The sequence below is a fragment of the Giraffa tippelskirchi genome, chromosome 5 (assembly GCF_054371585.1).
Source record: "Giraffa tippelskirchi isolate mGirTip1 chromosome 5, T2T-mGirTip1v1.2.pri, whole genome shotgun sequence".
Lineage (NCBI taxonomy): Eukaryota > Metazoa > Chordata > Mammalia > Artiodactyla > Giraffidae > Giraffa > Giraffa tippelskirchi.
The window spans coordinates 88,583,626-88,606,559 of NC_137279.1; the positions used below are offsets into that span (position 1 = coordinate 88,583,626).

The following is a 22,934-nucleotide window of genomic DNA, read 5'->3' on the forward strand; positions in this document are numbered from 1 at the left end:
AGCACAGGCTCAACTGAACATCCCCACTTTAAATAAATGACTCCTGCTAGAATATTCTTTTGTACAGTATCTGAAAGATTAGAGAGATACTGGTAGAAATAAGGTGATACTTAGAAACATGAGATACACTTCAGGAATGTTTCTTAATAACATGTGAGGAGCTGTCACTATTACATGAAATCATCAACTGTTCTCTGAAATTCCTGTGAATCTACCCAGAAAGGAATCTTTCCCTCCTCATTATCTTGACAACCACCTCAGAAAACAGCTAAGTCTTCCCATTCCCAAGTGTTTCTCTTCTCAGAATCAGAGTTCAGAATAAGCAGCTTCCTTTTTCATTCATCCTGAGACGGGCGGAGCAGTGATGAGCTCACACTGCCCCCTCCTGGCCCACCCATTCCCTAACCAAGAACATACATTCACTCCTTCCTGACCTTCTCAGGCTCTTTTCACTCCTGTTAAAAAAAATGAAAAGAGAGAGAGAAAAAAAAAAACAGAATACCCCCACAAAAGTCAAATGTCTTTATTTTATATATAAAAAAAAATTTGTACAGTTTTAATTCCTATGTTTAAGAAAAAAAAATCTCTAAAATTGCCATAATGTTTAGATCCACTGCAAACTGTAAAAACAAGCTTTTTATATATTAAAAAAAAAAAAAAGAATTTACATTTTACAACTTTCTACATGCATGCACAAGGTCTCAGCTCTGTAACCCAAAAAAAGGGGGGAAAAAAATCTAGATCCAACAATGGAAAATTCTACATTTACAGTCTCACTTGGAAGGAACTCAAAAAGCCCCCTTCCTTGCACACACAAAAGAACAAATCACAACAATCACACACCGGGACCAACTCCATCAGCAGATGCTGCCCCGTGGGGAAGGCAGAGGAAAGAGCAGACAGACTGACAGACACCACAGAGCGGCAAAAGGAGCTCATCCAGGCCCAGAAGAGAAGGAGAGAAGCTTCAACTCTGGGAAACAGCTGTTTCAGATGAGAAGGGATCCCAATGTCTCATCACAGGTATTGCAACAGGGGGAAGTGAAAAGGAAAGGGCTGAAATGGGGGGTGGAGTGGGAAGAAAAAAGAAGAGGCCAAAGGGAAATAAACAAAAACAGAAATAGAGAGCACAAAGGGTAGTGTAAGAGACAGGGGCCAGTGGGACAGCAGCAGAGTGCCGAGGTAGGTGAAGCACCGAGGCACAGCATCCTGGTGTAGAGGGAAGGAGGACCAGCCTTCCCAGGTGGTGAAAAGGAAGGCCGGGCAGGTGTGGCAGGGATGAGCTAGGATGCCATGGGGTCAGAGAAAAGAGCACTGGAGAGACGCAGCCACAGCATCCTTGATGACGGTATGCAAGGTGGGGGTGGTAATGGGTGGGCACACCCCCACAAGGGAAGGATGAGAAAATCCAGCCTGTGATGGGACAGACAGAGTGGGGGACACTGCTCAGAGGGACTGAGGCAGCTACAAACCCTACCTCAGTTCACAGTATGGAGACAACTTCCCATACAGGAGAAGCAAAAGACAAACACAGCCATACACGTGACAATTCATCCTGACATTTTAAAAAATAACAATAAGAGTAATCAAAGAAGACAAAGATACCACAGTTCTGACGCAAAGGACCAAAACACTACCAGTCTCAGTCACAGCCCTTAGTGCTTAGAGAGAGAGTTGGGGGGAAAATGTCTTTTCGTTTTAGTTAAAAGGAATGAAATAATCACAGTGATTAAAAAACATGGCAGGTTCTTAAAATAAACACTCCCCCACCCCTCATCTAGGGCAGCAACTATGATCACAAATACTTTCCCTGTCCCCACCCAACTCTTCCCCAAACCACACCACATCCCACTCCTGCCCACAATGGCAGTGACCCCAGTCACCATCCAGGCCCCGTTTTCCAGGATAGTGAGGTATTTAGAAATGTGACCCAGAAGGGATTCCTCTGAAACCAGGTCTTTGAAGAGAAGAAAAAAAATACCTTCCCAGGACCCCCAGGACAGGATGTGTATCACTCAGGCTTATCCTCAAACCCACAGCCCCAGCCCAAGGCTGCCCTCTAGGCCCTGCCTAAGTCAGCCGTGTAACCCACCCATGTGCAGACAAGGTAAGCACTGGCTGAAGAGCCCTTCTCGAGGAAGTGGTGTGTGGACAGATGTGCTTTTTCAGAAAGGACGGCAGGAGAAGCAATCCCCAGGCTCCGTCATGCCCAGTGTTGCCAATACAGAGAGGAAGCCTCCCTGGTAAGAGTTCAATGGGGATCTTATCTCAGGGTGCCCTCTGCAAGGCAAGAACCAATGAGTTTTCCAGGGGAGAGATGGGCCTACAAAGGGGCATTGTGAGTTATTCTGAGGACTGGCCCAGGGGACTGCTCCAGCTGGGCCATGAGGACACTCCCCAACATGGGTGCTGGCTGGAGGTATGTGAGTACTCCTTAGTTCTATTCCCCTTGGCTAAAACTACATAATTTAGGGATGTCTGATTTCAAGGCTCAGATTTACAGTGAAATTAAGTACTAGAAGGCCAGCAACTTTTGCTCAAAATGAGAGTGAAACTCTCAAGAATTCAGATTGGGTGCAAAGGCTATGGAAGCTAAATGGGGTGAGGGGCTAAGTACCCAACAAAGGCAGCAATCTTGGTCCCTCATCCCATTACAGAGGAAGACCAGAGCCCAGAAAACCAGGCAGAGAGGGAACGGTGGGGGGTGGGGGGGACCCTGGCCAGCCAAGGAGAAGAGACCCCTGAGGCAAAGAAGTGGACTTAAGGCAGGGGATGAGGAGGAGCTGCTGGCTACCCCCCCAAAAAGAGATGAGGCAACAGGTCTCTGGAGCTGAGAGAAGAGACAGCAAAATGGGGGGTGGCTGGTGAAGAAAAGAAAAACGTTTGTCTGAGACCACTGGGGTGGGTCAGGGTCCAGCCAAGCCACTAATTCTGTACAGAAGTCTACGTGGCATCCTTCACCAGGAAGGGGGAGACCCACCCCAGCAGGGTTGGAGCAAAGGTGTGGGCAGTTCAGAGGGTAGTGGTCAGCGATGTTCACGGGGCTCTCTCCCGACCTTCCCCAAGGGGCTGCGTAGGAAAGACCCTGCGGAAGAAAGGTACTGCCCCCCAGGGCCCATGATCTTCCCCTGCTCTGAATATGTGGATGGGGAAGAGGTTTGAAGAGCTGGAAGCAAACAACCCTGGTGGGGAGGCCCCAACTCGGGTTGTGTGGGAGGACACAGGGGGATCCCTGCTTAAGAATTCCGGGTTTGCTCAGGTGGGGTGAGCGAACAGGGAAGCAGGTCCATCTGCCGCCAGGAGGCTGCGGGCAGCGCTGCCCGGGGGTTTGGCACTGTGGCTCTCTGGAGTCAGATCTGCGCCCCCCACCTCCCAGAGAAATCCTTTGGGGAACCACTGGAGAGAACTGCTATAAGAACCTGGGTCCGAGTGGGGCTCTGCCGGGCCCTTCCAGAAGAGACTGCTGGCAGGGAAAGGAGAGGGAGAGAGGCACTGATTCCTGCAGGGCCCGGAGTGATACAAAAGTGAGGGGGTGGGAGAAGAGAGGGGAAACTTCCCAGGTACTGTTGACAGCAGGATGGTCTCTCCAGGTTCACATGGGGTAAATAAGGAAGAGGGAGGAGGCAGGTGGGGGAGGGGGGTAATTCAAGTAAAAAAAAAAAAAACTAGAGCAAGAGGAAGAAGGGCAGCAGGAATGTGGCAGGGCCTGAGAACCATGCCCCCACTGCCACCCTCAGGAGCCCCCCACGTCTCCCAGTCCCCCTGCTGTTGCACAGTCACACTGAGGTCTCAGACTGCAGCCTCATGACAAACTTGTGTGACTTGGGGTCCACAAATTCCTCGGAGAGTTTGAAGAATGGGACCTTCTTGGTGCTGACCACCAGGCTGAAGTCCTGGCGTTTCAAGAGGAAAACAATGCCATCCTTGAGCCCGTTGGTTACCGGCTCCTCGCTCACAAGTGTCCACTGTTTGGCCAGCCATCGTTCCTTGTGATACTGGATGGTGGGTCCAGCCGCCAGGTACCGCTCCAGGAAGGCCTGAGGAAGCGAGAGGGGACTTCTCAGGAAGTTTTCCCTCCCACCTTGCCACCTCCCCTTTACCCCTCTGGGGGTAAAGCTTCCAAAGACCACCAAGATGTCCCAAGCTCACTCTATGCAAATGATCTCAGAATGTTAGAGCAGGAAAGGGCCTGAGATCATCTGCCTGGGACCCTGGTTTATCAATGCAGGAGCGGGAGGCCACAGAGGTGGTGTGGCTCAGCAGGGTCAGGTCTGGGACCAGCTCTCCTGACCCCCACATCCCCTGAGCTTCCCAGGTACCTGCTATGACCCGGGAAAGCCCTCCCTTGTACTCTTTCCTCTCCCTTCTGCTCGAATGAGTAGCACTCAGCAGGGCTGCACCAGCAGAAAGCTAGAGGCATCACAGTTGAAGTGCAACATCTGTAGTGACCTGTTCCCCAAAGATGGCTCAGGGGAGGCAATTCTAGGAAGCTGGCCATAAAACTGAATGGTGGAACTGGCTCAAAAAGAGCATAGAGCAAACAACGTCTGGTGGGAGTTTGGATCTGAAAATTCTGGAACCTCTATAGAGATGAGAAACAGATCTCAGTTATTCCCAAATGGTCCCCCAACTCCCTCTTCTCAGCACCTAAGAATGCTACCCCATTCAGAGATGGAGCAGATGGAGTAGAGATGAGAGACTGTAAGGAGGTAGGGACAGGAGACGGATGGAGGATAGGGAAGGAAGTGAAAGAATAAGGGAGAGGAAGCAAAAGGGAAGGGGCTAGAGTCAGGGAGAGAGAAAGGATGCTGGGGCAGGTGGGCCTACCTTGGGCGTCATGTCGTGCGTGATGCAGAACTCAAGGTGCTGTAGGATGCTCTCCATGGTGTGGTAAGGCTGCTGCTTGGTGGTGCGAAGGTACTTCTGCATGGCACGGGCCATGGATGCGAAGATGGCCTGGGCTGCCTCCCGGGGATCCATCACCTCCCTGGGGTTCTTCTGCTCCTCTTCCTGCAGCCGCTTAATGTGAGTGAAGGCCTCCTCCACTGCCACCACAAGCCTGGGGGAGACAAGGGGTATGGACCAGACTCCCACCTCTCATCTTCCCCCCAGCTTCAGCCCTCCAGCAGCCTGAAAGAGGTCAGGCCTTTGTGCTCTGCCTGAAGCTATAGGCTCTCATCTGGACTCAAGAACCAGGCTTTGGAGGCTGTCTGTGTGCATATGAGAATGCATGTGTATGGGTGGGAGGCAGAGGGTCTTCACCCCTTTAGAAATAGGAAACAGCTGTAGAGCTCAGTGAGCCCAGCCCAGGACCCATAGAGGACAATCCAGTGTCAAAGAGAGAGACAACTATGGATCGAACCCTAGAAAAAGCCTTCTTAAATAAGAGCTCCCCTGAATTGCACTTCAGTGGGTGAAACATTATTAGATATAACTACATCAAAATCACACATGTCTATTCAACCGTGATAGCATGAGCAACATTAACTAATACCTGGGGTGGGCAAAGGTAAGGCAAAACAATGTGCTCTACAAATCATGAAGGAAAAGGTAAGAACAGAATAGAAAATGGGCAAAGAAGTGAACAAACAATTCATAAGAGACCTGAAAGGCTGAAAAAGATGAAGTTGTTACTAGACAGTACTAAGAAAATTAAATGTTAATAGGATACTACTTATTCATAAAATGGAAAAAAATTAGGCAAATGACTATCATCCAAATAGTGGTCAGGATGTTGAAAGTATTCTCTGAGTACTAGGCAGCAATAAGATGCAACAAATCAGATACACAGACAGGGTGAATCTCAAAAATATGTTAGTAAGAGGGAAGCAGGAAAAAGAAGCCCATTTACATTAAAAGTACAGAGACATGCAAATGAACACCAGTATCAGGGAGACCCAGGAACCTGGGGACTTCAAGGAGCTTGGGATAGGATTCTGGGCCAAGGAAACATGTGGATCTGAGTAATTCTGCTGTATCTCTGTTTATTCTTTTGCCTCCCTGAGTGTCTCAGTAAAGTTCCTTTAGAAAAGATCCCTTTGTCTTAGGTGGACCAAGGGGAAAAGTTTTCTCTTGGTTACAACCAAGGTAATGGAGATGGTAGCAGCAGCCCAGGAGATCCAGAGATCACGGTCAAAGCAGAAGGCAGAGGAGGCAGGGAACTTTTCCCGTTTCCTTCCCACGGCAACTGAAGACTTGCTGCAATGTCACAGAAATGGGGCTGCTAATCTTCCATCTACTGCAGCCTCATGTAAAAACAGGATCAGATGCTGGAGAAAAAGGAACCCTCTTGCACTACTGGTGGGAATGTAAAGTGATACAGCCACTACAGAGAACTATATGGAGATTCCTTAAAAAAATTAGGGATAAAACTACCATATGATCCAGCAATCCCACTACTGGGTGAATACCCTGAGAAAACCGTAATTCAAAAAGACCCATCATGTGCTCGCTTCGGCAGCACATATACAAAAAGACCCATCACCCCAGTGTTCACAGTACATACTAGTACATACAATAACAGGACATGGAAGCCACCTATCTGTCCATCAACAGATGAATGGATAAAGAAGATGTGGTATGTATGTGTGTGTGTGTGTGTGTGTGTGTGTGTGTGTGTATATATAAATATATATAATGGAATATTACTCAGCCATATAATAGAATGAATTTGAGTCAGTTCTAGTGAGGTGGATGAACCTAGAGCCTGTTATACAGAGTGAAGTAAGTCAGGAAGAGAAAAACAAATAAAGTATATTAATGTATATATATGGAGTCTAGAAAATGGTATTGATGAATCTATTTGCAGGGAAGGAATGAAGACGCAGATATAGAGAATGAACTTATGGACACACTGGAGAAAGGAAAGAGTGGGATGAACAGAAAAAGTAGCACTGACATATATGTACTACCATGAGTAAGACAGATAGCTGGTGAGAAGCTGCTGTATAACACAGGAAATCCAGCCTGGTGCTCCCTGATGACTTACAGGGGTGGGCTAGGGGGAGAGAAGGGAGGTGATATATGCATAATTATGGCTGATCTCTGCCACTTCCTGCACTTTCTGACAGAAATCAGAAATCACTTTATGGCAGAAAGTGAAGAGGAACTAAAGAGCCTCGATGAAAGTGAAAGCAGAGAGTGAAAAAGCTGGCTTAAAACTCAACATTAAAAAAACTAAGATCATGGCATCTGGTCCCATCACTTCATGGCAAATAGATGGGGAAACAATGAAAACAGTGACAAATTTTATTTTGGGCTCTAAAATCATTGCAGATGGTAACTGCAGCCATGAAATTAAAGGACACTTGCTCCTTGGAAGAAAAGCTATGACCAACCTCAGTTCAGCTCAGTTCAGTCGCTCAGTCGTGTCCGACTCTTTGTGACCCCATGAACCGCAGCATGCCAGGCCTCCCTGTCCATCACCAACTCCCAGAGTCCACCCAAACCCATGTCCATATGACCAACCTAGACAGCATATTAAAAAGCAGAGACATTACCTTTGCCAACTAAGGTCCGTATAAGTCAAAGCTATGGTTTTTCCAGTAGTCATGTATGGATGTGAAAGTTGAACTATAAAGCTGAGCACTGAAGAATTGATGCTTCTGAACTGTGGTGTTGGAGAAGACTCTTGAAAGTCCCTCAAAGAGATCACACCAGTCAATCGTAAAGGAAATCAGTCCTGAATATTCACTGGAAGGACTGATGCTGAAGCTGAAATTCCAGTACACCTGAAATTCCAATACTTTGGCCACCTGACTCATTGGAAAAGACCCTGATGCTGGGAAAGATTGAAGGCAGGAGGAGAAGGGGACAACAGAGATGGCTGGATGGCATCACCGACTCAATGGACATGAGTTTGAGCAAGCTCCGGGAGTTGGTGATGGATAGGGAAGCCTGGTGTGCTGCAGTGCATGGGGTCGCAAAGAGTCGGACACGGCTGAGCGATTGAACTGAACTGATGACTGATTTGCACTGTTGTACAGCAGACACCAACACAACTTATAAAGCAATTTTCCTCCAATTAAAACTTCTTAAAAAACTAAAATAAAAATAAAAGGAACAGGGTCAGGGCTACCTTCCTCCTTCGAAGCCTGGAGATCATGTGTGAGGAAGGGCAGAGTCCCAAGACCCTCTGTTCCTCCCCTGTAGAAATACCAACAGATGAAGGTGGGCCCTGGCAAGCAGTCGACACCAAGAAAGAATCTTCAGGCGTGAACAGCGTTCACATAACAATGTGAACAGGAAAAAAGGAAGCATGAGGACAGTGTTTAAGAATTTACTGAGATATGGGCACTAGAACCTCATTTTTTGCAGGTAAAAATGTACCATCTGCTGAGCAAGCCTCCAAGATCTACTGGAAAGAGGGCTGGTCTAGCCTTGGTCCCTGCCATTGCCAGGGAGGCTGATGGGCTTTAATGGTCCCTGCCCCACTGTGCAGGCAGAATTCAAAGGCCCCTCCACCTCCACCAGATCCCCGTCCCCTGGTTATCCAATAATCTTGGTATGTTTTGCAGAGGTAATGAAAGTGCCAAGTCGGCTAACTTTAAAATAAGGAGATTACCCTGCAGGCCTAATTTCATCACGAGCCTTTTGAAGTGAAGTTCTCTCCAGCTGGTGGCAGAAGTCAGAGACCTGGTCTTGCTGGCCTCAAGGAAAAACTGCCTATGGGCCCAGGTGACCAGGAATTGATTCTGCCAGCAACCAGTGAGCTTGGAGGGGACTCGGGCGAAAATTGGATTTGTTCTGATTTCAGCCCATGAACCCTGAGCGGAGGGTTCAGCTCACCTACGTCTGACTCTCATAATTGCAAGACAATAAATGTGAGTTGTTTCACAGCAACCAGTTCATGGTGACTTATTAAGGCAGCAACAGAAAACGAACACACACATCCCATCCACATCATCATCAGTTACAGAAGCCAGGTGGTCTTCCTCTCCCCAGCCTCCCCAACAGCCCCCCAGTGGCCCCACTCCTCCCCGAGACCCACCTGGCCCTCCGCTTGCGCACCCTCCGCTCATGCTCAGCCTCCTCGTAGTAGTACTCATTGTGGCTGTTGTCCCGCCTGCGGGCCGCCGCTGCGATCACAGCTCGGGACTGACCCGTGGAGTTGTTGGTACTGTTTTCTGTGCAGAAGCAGGAGAGAGAGAAGTTGGTCACTTCAGAGCGCTGCCTTGATTCCCACTCCAGGAAGTCTGGGGCCAGCTCCCCGACATGTCCAAAGGAAGCTGTGTCCACCCCCCAGTAACACCTCCCGTTCCCATCCCTCCTGGCCATGACGTCTGCGAGAGGCCCACAGGAAGGCAGCAAGGACGGCACCAGAGAGCAGGAGTCCCGCACAGGTTCCTCCCCAGTGCTGGAGGTTCGGGACTCCGAGAGCGAGGGCTTAGGACCAGGGCTGAGGAGCAGACACAGCTGAGCCAGAGTAAGGGGACACACCGTAGCGTAAAGGGAAAGGGAGCAGGATCAGCAGCTAAAACCAGCCACCTGCTGTGGAGGGAGATGACAGAACAGGAGGGGCTGGGACACAGTCTGAGGAAGGAGAAAGCACGGGAAGAAGGGTGAAAGAGAAATGGGAGGCAGGAACTCGGGAGTCCTGCTTGGGAGGAGACCAGGAGGCCAAGGAGCAGGGCTGCTCACCCTCTCCGAGGGAATACACCTTGAAGCCAGACACTTTCTTGGCCAGGACGGACTTGGGCAGGTTGAGGAGGGCAGGGTTGTAGACAGGGAAGTCATGGTAATACTTCTCCAGGATCCACACTGCCACACGCTGAATGCTGTGGGGGAGACAGCAGGAGGGGGAGGGAGAAAAGACAGACAAGGGGCGCAGGGGAGGGACACATCAGGGCAGGTCGGCAGGGCAGGAGAGGACAGAGGGCAGGGACAAGCTGCTTCCAAGAAGCCTGGCTCCTAAGCCTTCCCCAGGGCTGGCCTGCTAGTCCTTCCCTGCCGTGCTGAAGCCCAGGGGAGAAAGGGCACTGGGCCAGGATCCCCAGGCAGGGGTCATCTCCTCCCCTCCAGCATTCCCCTCAAGATTCCCTGCAGGACTAATGATAATCTGGGTGGCCAGGGGGGCATCCTGCCCACAAGTTTAGGGGGCTGAAGAACCTCCCTCGTTATCTTTTCCCAGGGGGGCCCTTCCTCTGGCCAGCTCATCTCACTGACCTCTCACTGAGTGCCCTCAAGAAGCTGTGCCTCCAAGAGCTAGAAACGTGATTGCAAAGAATCACACCTTTCTCCTCTTTGGTCCATCCCTCTATAAGATCCCCAATCTCTGTTCATCTATTCACTCCCAACTCCTAACTCCCACCCTATCTGCTCCAGGACCCTCAGTATGATCCCACCATCAAGCAGCAAACACTGCTGAAAACCTAGAATGTGCAGAGTACACAGCTTCCCACCTAGCCCTCCGAGCACATCACCTCCAGCCCCACCATCACACCCCGCTGCCCTATGCCCTATAGTCCCCTCCGCCTCCGCCCCAGGCCCGGCTGCCTGTCGCCACGCGCCTGTACCTGAGATGGCCCACGTTGTAGAAGCGGCTGGCCCCGTCAGTGGAGCGCACGACCTTCAGGGTGAACTGCGGCTGGAGCTGGCGCAGCTCCAGCAGGACCACGGCCAGGTAGTGCACAAAGAGCAGGGCATCCACCAGTGACACGGCAAACTGCACCACGCCCTGGTAGCTGCGCTCGCGGGCGTCCAGAATGCGAACTCCGTAGAAGAGCCAGTAGGACACGACGAGCAGGAAGACGAGCACCATGAGCAGGGCGCGCAGCACGAAGACGCGGGGCAGAGAGGCCTTGGGCCGGCGGAAGAAGAGGGCCCAGCTGCCCAGCAGCAGGATGAGCAGCTTGAAGGCCACAGAGATGAAGAGGCCTTCGCAGGCCGTCCCGCACGGCTCTAGCTCCTCCCGCCACAGCAGTGGGGGCAGCAGCAGGAAAGCCAGAGGTGTGAGGAAAGAGAGCAGGGCCAGCGTAGCCCCCGCCGCCACACCCAGGTGCCGGGAGCAGTCCAGTGGGACGCTGTCTTCCATGTCCTTGGCGATGCGCGTGAGGTCATCGTGGGAGATGCTGTGCTCCGAGGTGCCCGTTACCACTGTGGTCGTCTCCCCCCAGTTGTCGTCCTAGGAGCAGCCATGGTGATGGGGAAGAAGAGGAGGAGGCAGGGACATAGGAGAAGAGGTGAGTGGGAAGAAGACAGAGAGCAAAGCAGGGAGAGGAGAAAAGAGGGTAATCAACACACACGCAGCTATCCAAGTATTTACTGAGTTCCACTGTCAGAGGAGCCTGGCAGGCTACAGTCCATGGAGTCACAAAGAGTCGGACCCAGCTGAGAGACTAACACTTTCCCTGTATACCCAAGTCTGGCCTCTGCAGGGATGGCACATCTGAGACCTGGGCCCTCCGGGAGCTTCATGCTGTCAGCCAACCAGGAAAATCCTGCACATGCACCCTCAGAACAGAGGGTCCAAGAGAGATGCCAGGGAGCTGCTCAGTCAGAGAATGGGATCTGACGTCAGACTCTCCAGGCAAAGCAGGCAGGCTTGAGCAACCCACTTGCAAGGCCAGGATGTACCATGCTGTGCTGTGCTAAGTCGCTTCAGCCATGTCCATCTCCTTGCGACCCTATGGACTGTAGCCCATCAGGCTCCTCTGTCCATGGGGTTCTCCAGGCAAGAATACTGGAATGGGTTGCCATGCCCTCCTCCAGGGAATCTTCCCAACCTAGGGATCAAAGCTGAGTCTCTTACATCTCCTGCATTGGCAAGTAGGTTCTTTACCACTAGCACTACCTGGGAAGCCCAAGGCCAGGGTAGGCAATAGGTACTTATCCTCAGAGTATGGAGAGCCACTCAAGTATCTGGTTAAGGGAGTGACCTGACCAAGGCAGCATGGGGAAGAGGACACCGAGAGGAAGGGATGGGTAAGGTGAGAGACTAGTGCAGGGCATACAAGACATGGTGCAGACTCAGGGCCTCTCTGGGTCTCTGGTCTGCCTGGCTGGCTCTTCTGGCCCATCTGAATGCCCACCACATGGGCATTTCCCCAAGGAAAGGGGAGTCTGAACAGAAGGTGGAAAGTGGAGGCACTGCCTGTCTCAGCTCAGGGAACCCGTGAGTAACCACAACCACTATACCTACACATGTGCTCAAAGTTTCAAGAGCCTGGGCACACCCCCCAACAACAGAAGAGCTGATCAGGGTCACTTCAAGAACTCAGGAGGCCAGGTCTCTGGGAGAAGACGGGATTGGGAAAGAGGGAGAAAGATCATTTCCCTCAGGTACTGATCTGCTTCCAAGCCCCAGGAATCCCCAGGGTTGGTCACAGAGATGTCTTGTGAGGTCTCCAGCTCCCTACAATGCTCCCATGAAGAAAGGAGGAATGATACATGGACCACCTCAGTCATCCCAAATCCTGCCTCTTCCCTCTTCTAGCACTGGGCTCTGCCTCCTGCCCTCCCTGCCAGAGGCACACAGTGGGCCAGAGAGGCCAGTCCCGCTCCCATCTCCCCAAGCTCACTTCCACCCCTTTCTCCATCAAGTCCTCCCTCTGACCAGAGGGTGCTATTCTTCAGTCCAACACCAGAGGGCACCTGAATGCCCAAGGGAAACTTTGGGCTGCCACACCTCCAGCCCCCACCCACCACCATCCTCCCACTCCAGATTCTCAGTCCCCTAACTGGCTGGCATGAGCCCAGAGGAGAGGCAATTCCCATTACACAGCCCAGGTCACATGGGTCATAAAAGATGAAAGAGGCTGCTGCTTCCAAAGGGATCTCTGAATTCTACCAAGATTCTACAGAATTCTACTGAGACAAGGTCCTACCTTGGGACCCTTAGCAGAAGTATGACCCAAAATGCCCTCCTCTCTCTGTCAAAAGAGGCCAGGTTTCCATTCCCTTCCCCTTTTGGATGGACCTCCAGCTTCTGCAAGGATCTGAGTGGAAACACCTGGTCCAGACCTCATCGCCTGACACTCACCCGCTCATCCCCTCTTGTGGACTCGTTGTCCAGCAGGGGCTCCCCTGGAGCCTGGATTGTCACTGACTTGTCCCCCCGGCTCCCGTCTCGGCTCTTAGAGCGGTGTCGGTCCCGACGGTCCCTGCAGTAGAAGGCCAGGGGAACAGGCACAGAAGGTCAAGGGGAGGACCTGTGTTTCTCAGCAGCCAGCTTCAGCCTGCCACCCCTGTGGTGCTCCCACCCCGCTCCCCGACCTGTGTCACCCCTCATGCACACCCACCTGTGCTTGCGGGAGCTCCGGGAGTGGCCAGACTTGTAGGAATAGCCCGAGTACTGGGACTCGGTGTCCATGGCGTCTGAACGCCGTGCCTTGTAGCGCTCCAGGGCCACAGGCTGGGGCCTTCTGGGGGGCCCCACTGCCACCTCCTTCAGCACCGGCTTCTTCAGGCCAAGGGGCACCTTCAGGAAATCAACCGTCACCCTGAGGGACTCTATTTTGCTGGACAGGTGGGCTTGCCTCAGAGAAAATCAAGCGGCGCTCCTGAGGAAAGGAAGCAGCTGGTCAGGGTGGGGCTGGAGCTCTCTGTGGGCTCAGAGCAGAGAGGGAGGCCATGCCCAGGAAGCAGGCACAGGAAGCTCAGGGGAGCCTCGTTACCACCTGAGAATATCCCACCCAGGCTCCTGCTCTGTCCAGGGGGCCCAGTTCCTCCTGCCCTGCCTCCTAGAAAGGGCACCCCCAGACTGTGCCCTGGGGTAGGGAAAGATGACAGCAAAGGCCACCCAGAATGACCCAACTCTGGACCCCCTGCAGGGGAGAACTGGGCAGCACTTTCCTATTCTCAGCCAGGAACACTGGAGAATGTGGGTTCTGGCCAAGCCAACTGGCTGGCCCAGTGTAGACCACAGCAGGAGGCAGCTAGCTTCAGTCCAGAGGCTACCCCAGGCCTCTCATCTCCTCCCATTCTTAATTTCTGAGTGCCCACAGGGGGCTGCCTACGGCTGCTTCTCTTGGCGTTGTCTCCCCAGCATGTACGTACCCATAGTTACTGTGAGGTTAAGCTGGCTGCTCCCCTTAAGGCTGTGTGTGTGTGTGTGTGTGTGTGTGTGTGTGAGTGTGTGAGTGGCCTGACTTGTGTGCATGCACAAATTTGCTCACATGGCCAGGGTGAAGAATGGAAACTACAAATCACGTGGTGAGGGGCAGGAGGGGAAGGTAAGCAGAAACCATTCTCTAAAAACCTAACATCCTGAATCAGGCAATGTCATGAGCTTATCTCACCGTTGTGGACTGAGGGGCAGCGTCTTTCTTCTACACTTTCACTTTCCAGTTCAGCAGAGGAGAAAGACCTCTCCTTCTCCCGTCCTCCCTAACTCTCACCCAATCCTGCTTACCACCTCACAACCCAGCCCCTACCCCTTCACAAAAGCCCCCTTCACCCCCAGCACCCAATGTTACATCCCTGGGCACTGAGCAGTTATTTCCCACCTTCACTCATTGAGTCATCACGTCTTGCTTAGGCCCCATCTAGAAACCATATCCCCTGCCAAGCCCTGAGTACAGTGGGGAAGAAACCCCAGATTCACAGCCCAGCAGGGTTGGTGCATGTAAACAGGTGTATATAAACAACTAACTACATCAGTGATGAAAGGAGAAGGACGAGGACAGTACGACAGACAAGTCTGGGGAACAGGGCTCCTTTAAACTGAATGGTTCTGGAAAATCTGAGAAAACAACAACCAAGCCTGAAGGAGCACAGGGGCTAAGCAGGTAGAGTGGAGGGGAAAGCCTGCAGAGCAGACAACCACCCACAGGAAGGCCAAAGCAGCAGAGAGTCGGGTGACCCAGTGGAGCCGGGTGTGAGGACGGGAGAGGCAATGGAAGGTGAGGCTGAAGAGGTGGCAGGGGTCGGGGTACTGCAAACCCCATGGGTCAGGAAAAGTGTGCATGCATGTTAAGTTGCTCAGTCAGGTCAGACTCTTTGCAACCCCATGGACTATAACCCACCAGGCTCCTCTGTCCATGGAATTCTCCAGGCAAGAATACTGGAGTGGGTTGTCATGCCCTCCTCCAGGGCATCTTCCCGATCCAGGGATCAAACTCGCATCTCCTATGACTCCTGCACTGCAGGTGGATTCTTCACTGCTGAGCTACCGGGGAAGCCCCGGGTTGGGGGAAGAGCTGGATTAATTCAGTGGGAAGCCTGGGAAGGGTTTTAGCTCTCCAGACAGAGACTGGAAAGAAGGGAAGGCAGAAGTAGGGAGACGAGGAAGGAGGTAACTGCAGTGATGGGGCAGAGAAGCAGAGGAGGTGTGAAATGGTCACATTCATGACATATGTTGGGTAGGACCAGCAGGACTTAATTGGACTGGCTGAAGGGGTGGGGAGCATCAAGATCTCTGGCCTGAGCATGAGAGGAGGTGGTAGTGCCATTATCAGGTGGGAAGACTGGGGAGGAATTGGTGAGTTCAGTTTCCAGCATGCTGAGTTCATGGCTGTGAGACAGGCAGTTAAACAGGCAGCTGAGTGTCAGAGGAGCTAGACTCAGAAAAGAGTCTGAGCTGGAGGTATGGATGGTGTGCAAGGTCAAGGGAATGGATGGGATCACCCAGTGAGAAGGTTAAATAGGGGGTCCCTTAGAACCCCAACATGTAAACATGTCCGAGCACACAGAACAGGCAAAGGGGCTGAGGACATGAGGCCAAAGGAGCAAGGAGACCAGAAGAGTGGGCTCTCATGCAGCCAAGAATTACTGTTTCAAGGTAGGAATAAAATCAGCCAGGTCAAGTGCTGCCACGAGGTCAATTACGCTAAGAACTAAATAAATTTGCTTTATGTAGTTGTTAACTTTTCTCCAACTGAACTGAACCATCAGTAACTTGAGAATAAGAACTATGATTGATACGGACTTGTATCCACCACCTTTCCATTGGCACACCGCTAGTAACTGATACCACCTGACTCTCGGGCAAACTGAAAACACTGCAGGGAGATGAAATAAATGCCACCTCCATTCACTTATGTGTCAGGATGGCCAAGCGGTCTAAGGTGCTGCTTTCAGGTCGCAGTCTCCCCTGGAGGCATGGGTTCGAAACCCACTTTTGACAACGTCAAATTATTTGGGCTTTCCTGGTGGCTCAGAGGTTAAAGCGTCTGCCTGCAATGCGGGAGACCCGGGTTCAATCCCTGGGTCGGGAAGATCCCCTGGAGAAGGAAATGGCAACCCACTCCAGTATTCTTGCCTGGAGAGTTCCATAGAGAGAGGAGCCTGGTAGGCTACAGTCCACGGGGTCCCAAAGAGTTGGACACGACTGAGCAACTTCACTTTCACTTTCTTTCCATTCATTTATCTTCCTCACAGAGGTATGTGGAGACACTCCATGGCCTGGTGATGTTTCTCCATAGCCCCATATCACGACAAGTATGTAACAAAGATACACTCAGGCAATGGAGACAACAATATCTTAACCCACCCACCCTAAACCCTTCTAGAAACCTTTGCCACAAACAAGGCCCTATTCACCTTCTTATCTGCAAATTATGTTGGACTCCTCTACCCCATCTCCCAAGAACCCATTCTACTGGTCTAGTCCCTGATATAGTTCAGACACATTGCCTGTATCTCTCCTGTTGTGGTTCAGCTCATTCTTTCTAGTCATCCTCCTACAAACTCAATTCCACCAGGAGGTTCAAAGAGAACAAGTGGGTGACAGGGTGAGGGAGGTGGAGGAAAGAGGAAAAGGACTGCCACGGACTCGAGTTTAGACAGACACAATAATCCAGACTCTCCATCTCCCGAGCCTGAATTCTCACATCTGCCAGAGGAGTCAACAGCAAAAAGAGCCTGGGATTTGCACCCGAGTATCTGAGTTTAAAACCTAACTCTCCCACTGGGGAGCTGTGTGATCAGGCGCAAGTTACTTAACTTCACTGTGTTTGGCAGCCTGGTAGGCTCATTGGTAAAACAGGGGAAATGATGTTTTACATCAACACCTCATGGGGTTGTTGTTAAGTATACTGGGGATAAAAGAAGTACTTTAACAAACTGCTCAGCAAGTAATAAGTTAAGCAATTAATACACTCTGACTTCAGGGTCACTCCTGCTTCAATCTCCAGACACTTCCTCTGAGACTTGGGAAAGAGGTGGTATAAATAAATCTTGCTGTTTGTACAACTAAAGTCACACACACAAACACTCTCACACACACACACAGCAGATCAGAACCACCACTTCAAACACACCCAGGAGGGAAGCTGATGCCATTGTGCTTCCCCTACAGATAAATTTCAAACCAGACAGGGTGCCAGTCCCCTCCCAACCCTTTGTTCTAAACTGTTCCAGCCTAGAGCTCCCTACTTTCCTCCCAGCTGCTGATTAAAGACCCAACATAAACCTGGCTTCCCTGGCCTGCTTCTCCCACCCCTACCAACCCAACTCAAGGTACTCAGAAAGCATCCAAACATGCTGCTCCCTCCCCTGCCAAACAGAGTGGCCAAAAATGAACCCAGTTTCTGAGACCTTTGCCTGCTGTCTCCTGGAGTACCTCAGGAATCTAACCCAAGCACTGGAGAGGCTATGGGGAGGGACTTAAGGTGAGAAACAAGAAGGGCAGAAGTTCCCCTTGTTTAATCAGACCCAGGAATCAGGGGTTTGGAGGGTCTGCCGGGTGGGCAGCATTCCCAGGGAAGAGAGTGGGGGAGGGGATCACTGGATGGGATCAACAAGTGGAAATACATGACGGGAGGCATGACGGACCAGAAGGGACGTCCGGACTTCGTCCAGGGCAGGGAGCACTCTGGTTTAAAGGTGGGAGGCTGTAAAAGGGAATTTGTTCCATTGCTTTTCAGAATGCCCCCAACCCCACCTCAGACACAAAAACACAGTGACTCGGTTCCCTGCTCAAGCCAACCATGGATTATCTGGGGTTAAAAACAGGCCAGAGAGGAGTGAGGGAGGGAAGAGAAAGTCTGTCACAAAAAGGAGACCCTTCTCCCCTCCAAAGGCCTTTCAGAAATAAAATTAATGGAATGTGTCTCAGTATCATCCCATGAGGATTGGGGTGAGGACCAGGGGGGAAATGTGGGGGCTTTTGTCCCCGCTGCCCAGCGTCTCCCACATTGATCACCATGGCAACCAAAGCCCCCTGTTGCCTAGGTGATGGCAGCCAGGTCCTGGAACCCATACCCAGCATCCAAAGCGAGAGAGGTTATGGAGGTGGGGGGGTAGGGACAGAGCGGGAGAGAATGGGGTTTCTCCTCTGGCGGCCCCAGCTTTTGTATAAGCTCTGGGATCAGGTTTCTTCAGGAAACAATCAGAGGCCTTTGGAAAAATACACTCAGAACCTGGCAACAGGCAGAGGGAGTAAGGCCCTGGGTAGACTGGGAGGCACGGGAGGGCTTGGTGTTGGCCAAAAGGCAGACCAAGACTAGACCCTTCCCCATTGCCCCGCTAGGAGGAGCAGCCTAGGTGGATGAGATCTTGGACACAGACTCGGGCATCCTCTAGCAAGACGTGGGCTGAGGACCAGAAGGCAGGCGGCTATGGTCACCACCTCTTCCCACTACTCTAGGCCACCATACCACCCGGTCCCAGCTCCTTTCAGGAGTGGGGAAAGGAGGCAGTGAGGAGGACCCGGATGGGGCTGGGGCAAAGCACTGTGGGGGCAGGGCAACCAAGCAGAGAGGACGGTGAGGAGGGGACAGAACACAGACATGCACTCAGAAGACAGGGCTGGGAGTTCCAGACAAGGGCTGCAGCGGAAGGCACTTGCAGAGGATTTCAGAATGAACTTCCAGCTGGAGTGGGCAAGAGGAAGAGAAAGAGGACAGGAAGCCAAAAGTTCTCCTCTGACAGGGGCAGCACTCTTTTAAACAAATGGCCTTCCTCTCCTCAGCCCAGGACAGGCGAAGGGTGGTCCTGCCTGGATGCAAGGAAATGGATGTGATCACCCCTTCAGACCCCTCCTGCAGAGGAGTCTGGGGACCCTTGCCCACGAAAGGTCTCTGGTGCCTATAGCCTTCAAAAAGACTGAATCACTGTGCTGCACATGTGACACTAACACAACAGTGTAGATCAACTATACTTCAATTTTTTTTTGAAGTGTCTTATTCCTACACAAGAACCTAGGTCTTATTGCATATACCGTGCACCTCCTTCCCCACTAAAACCCATGGGAGGTGTGGCCATGTGGGCCCCCAGCCTCATGGTTCCCTAAGCGTCACGTACCACAGCCTCAGTGATATCAATGTCAGTTCCACCCCAAATGCTGGATGCCCACCCTCCAGAAGTCCTGCCTCCCAGCCCAGTATCCAAGGAGCTAGATGTCTGTCCACAGAGAACAAGCCCCTTGCCAAGACATCAGCTAGTGTGAGGCAGGACAGATTCCAAGTCACAACTTACTGTCCAGCTTGGTTCCTCCCCTTTGCCACATCCCTTCGAGTCTCACGGGCATGCTCAATCCAGGCCGCCCTGTCAGACAGTGGTGGAGACAGGAGGTGTCTGATGTTGGGATGGGGGGAGGCAGCCCCTAACACACTCCCATGGAGGAGAGGGAAGTGCCAGAGCCTCTGACTGTGCCCACATCATTCCCCATGCTCACCCCCACCCACCACAGGAGGAAACAGTGGACTGACCCACCCAACTCTTGGTAAGCTCCAGCACTAACACAGAAGAGGCCTTCCAAGGTACAACCCCAAGTTTTACAGATAAAAAGGTAGGGCCTAGAGAAAAAAGGGTGTTAGCTCCTGGTACTACATCTGACGCAGCCCTTTCTGGCCTCTTTGTTAGAAAGACCTCACCGACACTGCGACTCGGGTGTGCTCCTCTCAGAGTGAGACCAGGTCCCTCCATGGCACTCCTTCCAGACTCTGGTGCTTAAAACAGCCAAGACTAGAAGATGGCCAGGACAGGAGAAAATTCTCTGGCTCCTGCCCTGTCCCTTCTTCTCTCTAGTGACACAGGGACAGAGACTGGACAGGCCTCAGCTTGTTGAGACAGTTGAGACTGAAGAGCGCCTTGCCCTAAAGAGGTAGTTCCCTTCCCCATCCACCAACCACTCCTGACTGAGGGTCTCCATGTTTCCTCATCATCCCCATCTAGCCGTGCACCGTGGACAAACCCACCATCCCAGAAGGCCCATGCTGGGTTGTCTCTATCACAAAAACAACTAAGGCCAGAGTGGGCCAGGACCAGCCCCAAGCCCTAGACCCAAAAGGGGGTTTCGCCCCCACCCTCATTTCTGTACCCCGAAAAAAACACCAATGTCCTTAAGTGACAATACTGTCCAGGAGGCCAGAAAGAACAGCTGGATCTCAGTGGGCCAAGGGGTAAGAAAGAGCTGGACCCAGGAGTCCAAAGGCTGGCACCAAGCCCCGCCCCCGCCCTATAAACCCGGCACTCTCCCAGGACAGCCCCAGACGTGAGCTCACCATCCTGAGAGCCCTGGGGCAGGGGGCAGGATCCCTCTCCTCCCTGGGATGAGTAGCAGGGGAAGGCCCATGCTTGGATCACCCAGACAGCCCATGCGGCTGTTCACCACCAGACCCCAGTGCAAGGAGCATGCTGGGGAGGGGGCGGGGGAGCCTCAGACTGGGCTCCCGATCAGGATACCTGAGCTGCTGTTCTAACTGAAAAGGAGCTGGGGGAGCCAGAGCCAGGCCTTTCTCCACCTATTTCCCTCAGTTCCCTCTATCTAAAGCAAGGGGCAGGCTGCTGCTGCTGCTGCTGCTAAGTCGCTTCAGTCATGTCTGACTCTGTGCGACCCCATAGTCGGCAGCCCAGCAGGCTCCCCCGTCCCTGGGATTCTCCAGGCAAGAACACTGGGTTGCCATTTCCTTCTCCAATGCATGAAAGTGAAAAGTGAAAGTGAAGTCGCTCAGTTGTGTCCGACTCCCTGCGACCCCATAGACTGTAGCCTACCAGGCTCCTCTGTTCATGGGATTTTCCAGGCAAGAGTACTGAATACCCTCCAAATCCACAAACACACTTGAACACAGATACACGCACGTGCCCCCCCAAACTCATATTCCCCCTCGGAAACCTGGAATGGCTCCTGACTGCCCCACCCAGCTCCACCCACCCTGGCCAGGCAGGTTCTGTAGAGACCTGCTCCGCTTTCTCGCCAGCACCCCCACCCCCACCCTAGCACTCAAAGCCCCTGCTCCCAACTCACTGCACACAAGTACACACATGTCGCACACACACCACAGCAGTCCATTCCCTGACTCCCCCAGACCCATTCCCAGTCAATCTGGAAGGGAACACTGGGTGGGAGGATGCAGCATGGGGCAGAAAGGGTGAGTAATCCCTTTGGCATTTCTCCCAGGGGCAGGCCAGAAGGGAGTCGGATGCCGAGCTGGTGAGAAGGGAACCAGGGCTTCTAGGTAGCTGGGTCCTCTGTTTAATTCTCACCCATGACCAGCCCCCTAATTCCCACCCCCCAGGCTCTGAACTTCTTTGTCCCTCAGCTGGAGCAAAGGACCAGCCCCTGCGTGCCCACCAGGTAAGCTGTGGAAGAGTCAGGCAGGAAAGCGGGTACCGTGAGGTGTCCGCAGGGACAGGAGAAGGTGGACAATGGGAGGCAGACAAGCTGGGCTGACCCAGAGGCCGACTTTCTGGACACTCCCTGCACCCACCCTCACGGGAAAACTAAAATGCCTCGCCCTCTTCTCAGCCTACTCTCCGAGGTGGGCCCCAACTGTCCCTGACCCTGAGACCTACAAAGCCTGCTCACCCAGCTGCTGCCTTGGGGCGGGCTCAGGGGGAGTGGAAAGCAGTGTCTCAGGATGGGAAGTCAGCCACCCTTAGGTCTTCATGTGGATGGGAAGAGCTGTGACGTGGGCACACGGGCAACAAAGGCCGGTTTGTACGGCAAAAGCAGTAGGGTGCGAGACTCAGGGTGACTAGGGGCAGGGGTGGCAGACCAGGGTCTCCCCATCCTGAAAACCCTTTCCTCCTGCTTCATTCCAGGGCCTCTGACCTGCTGAATCAGCCTGTTCTTATCTAGGAAAACCGAGCCAGCTGAAAGGCCCAAGCACCAACCAACCTCCTCCCTCTTGACAAACCCACAACCTGAGGTTTCCACTCTTTCTGAGGAGCCTCAACATGCCCCAACCCTTGTATCTGCCACCCCAATCCTGGAGTAAAGCAGGTGACAAAGTAAGTGTTTCTGTTCATACCTCGGTTGCTTTTTAAGTTACTGCAGTCACACCTCCTAGGGCTCAGCACCTGCTTCTGTGCACCCCCACTCACCTTAAAAGGCCAGAGCCCCTCCCCAGACTCCCTACACAGACACAACACCCTGTCTTCTAACCAGAGTGGGGAAGCCAGGAACTCTCTGGTGAAACTCTCTGGGGTCTGAGGGATACTGTTAGGGGGTTGCTAGAAAACCCTACAGTGAGAGCCAGGCCCTTCCAAACGAAACAAGACTCCATGGGTCATGGCGCTGGAGCCCCCACATGTGAAATTACCCAGCAGAGAGGAAGAGGCCACCCCCCGAGGATATTCTGTCCAGGCGGCAGGCCTGCCCCAGGCTGTGCCAACAAGGTGCTCTACCCAGAAGACCTCATTCTTCCAGCAGACTGACACCCTCTCTAATGACAGACTTCTTTTACATCTCAGGCTGACATCTGGACTCATGTCTGCTTTTCAGGAGACAGGGAAATTATTCAAGTTCAAGAATAAAGGCAATAATGAGCAAACCTGAACAAATGAAATGAGAGGATGGAAAGGTGGAAAGAGCACTTTGGGAAATGGAAGAGCAATGACATCAGACAGACCTGGCACAGCCTCTGACGAGCTATGTAATCTTAGATGAGTCCCTGGCCCTTGCTAAACCTCAGTTTTCTCATCTGCAAAATAAACCTCAGTTTTCTCATCTGCAAAATGGGGATAATGGTGACAACTTCAGAAGGTTGAGGATTCAACGAAATAATGTATATAGAATGTCACAGAGTCAAGCACATAATAGATGCTCAATA

General features: G+C 52.3%; 1 protein-coding gene and 2 long non-coding RNA genes across 3 annotated transcripts in view; 2 read left to right on the forward strand and 1 right to left on the reverse strand.

Moving 5' to 3' along the window:
- Positions 1 to 511: 511 nt before the first annotated feature.
- The window catches only part of VANGL2 (VANGL planar cell polarity protein 2), a 29,088-nt gene continuing 6,665 nt past the window's right edge, over positions 512 to 22,934 (reverse strand). Inside the window, exons 2-8 of the mRNA XM_081486168.1 lie at positions 13,239 to 13,499; positions 12,980 to 13,100; positions 10,515 to 11,122; positions 9,640 to 9,776; positions 8,990 to 9,125; positions 4,828 to 5,059; positions 512 to 4,037 (exon numbers count right to left, since the gene is read on the reverse strand). Of these exons, the coding sequence (XP_081342294.1) occupies positions 3,777 to 4,037; positions 4,828 to 5,059; positions 8,990 to 9,125; positions 9,640 to 9,776; positions 10,515 to 11,122; positions 12,980 to 13,100; positions 13,239 to 13,309 (1,566 nt within the window). The 5' untranslated portion in view covers positions 13,310 to 13,499 and the 3' untranslated portion in view covers positions 512 to 3,776. The remainder of the gene's footprint in view (positions 4,038 to 4,827; positions 5,060 to 8,989; positions 9,126 to 9,639; positions 9,777 to 10,514; positions 11,123 to 12,979; positions 13,101 to 13,238; positions 13,500 to 22,934) is intronic.
- Positions 2,371 to 8,834, forward strand: LOC145504844 (uncharacterized). The gene is made up of 2 exons (XR_014052551.1): positions 2,371 to 2,419; positions 6,809 to 8,834. It is a non-coding gene; the product is annotated as an uncharacterized LOC145504844 (long non-coding RNA).
- Positions 18,131 to 22,117, forward strand: LOC145505449 (uncharacterized). The gene is made up of 3 exons (XR_014053051.1): positions 18,131 to 19,603; positions 21,399 to 21,457; positions 21,925 to 22,117. It is a non-coding gene; the product is annotated as an uncharacterized LOC145505449 (long non-coding RNA).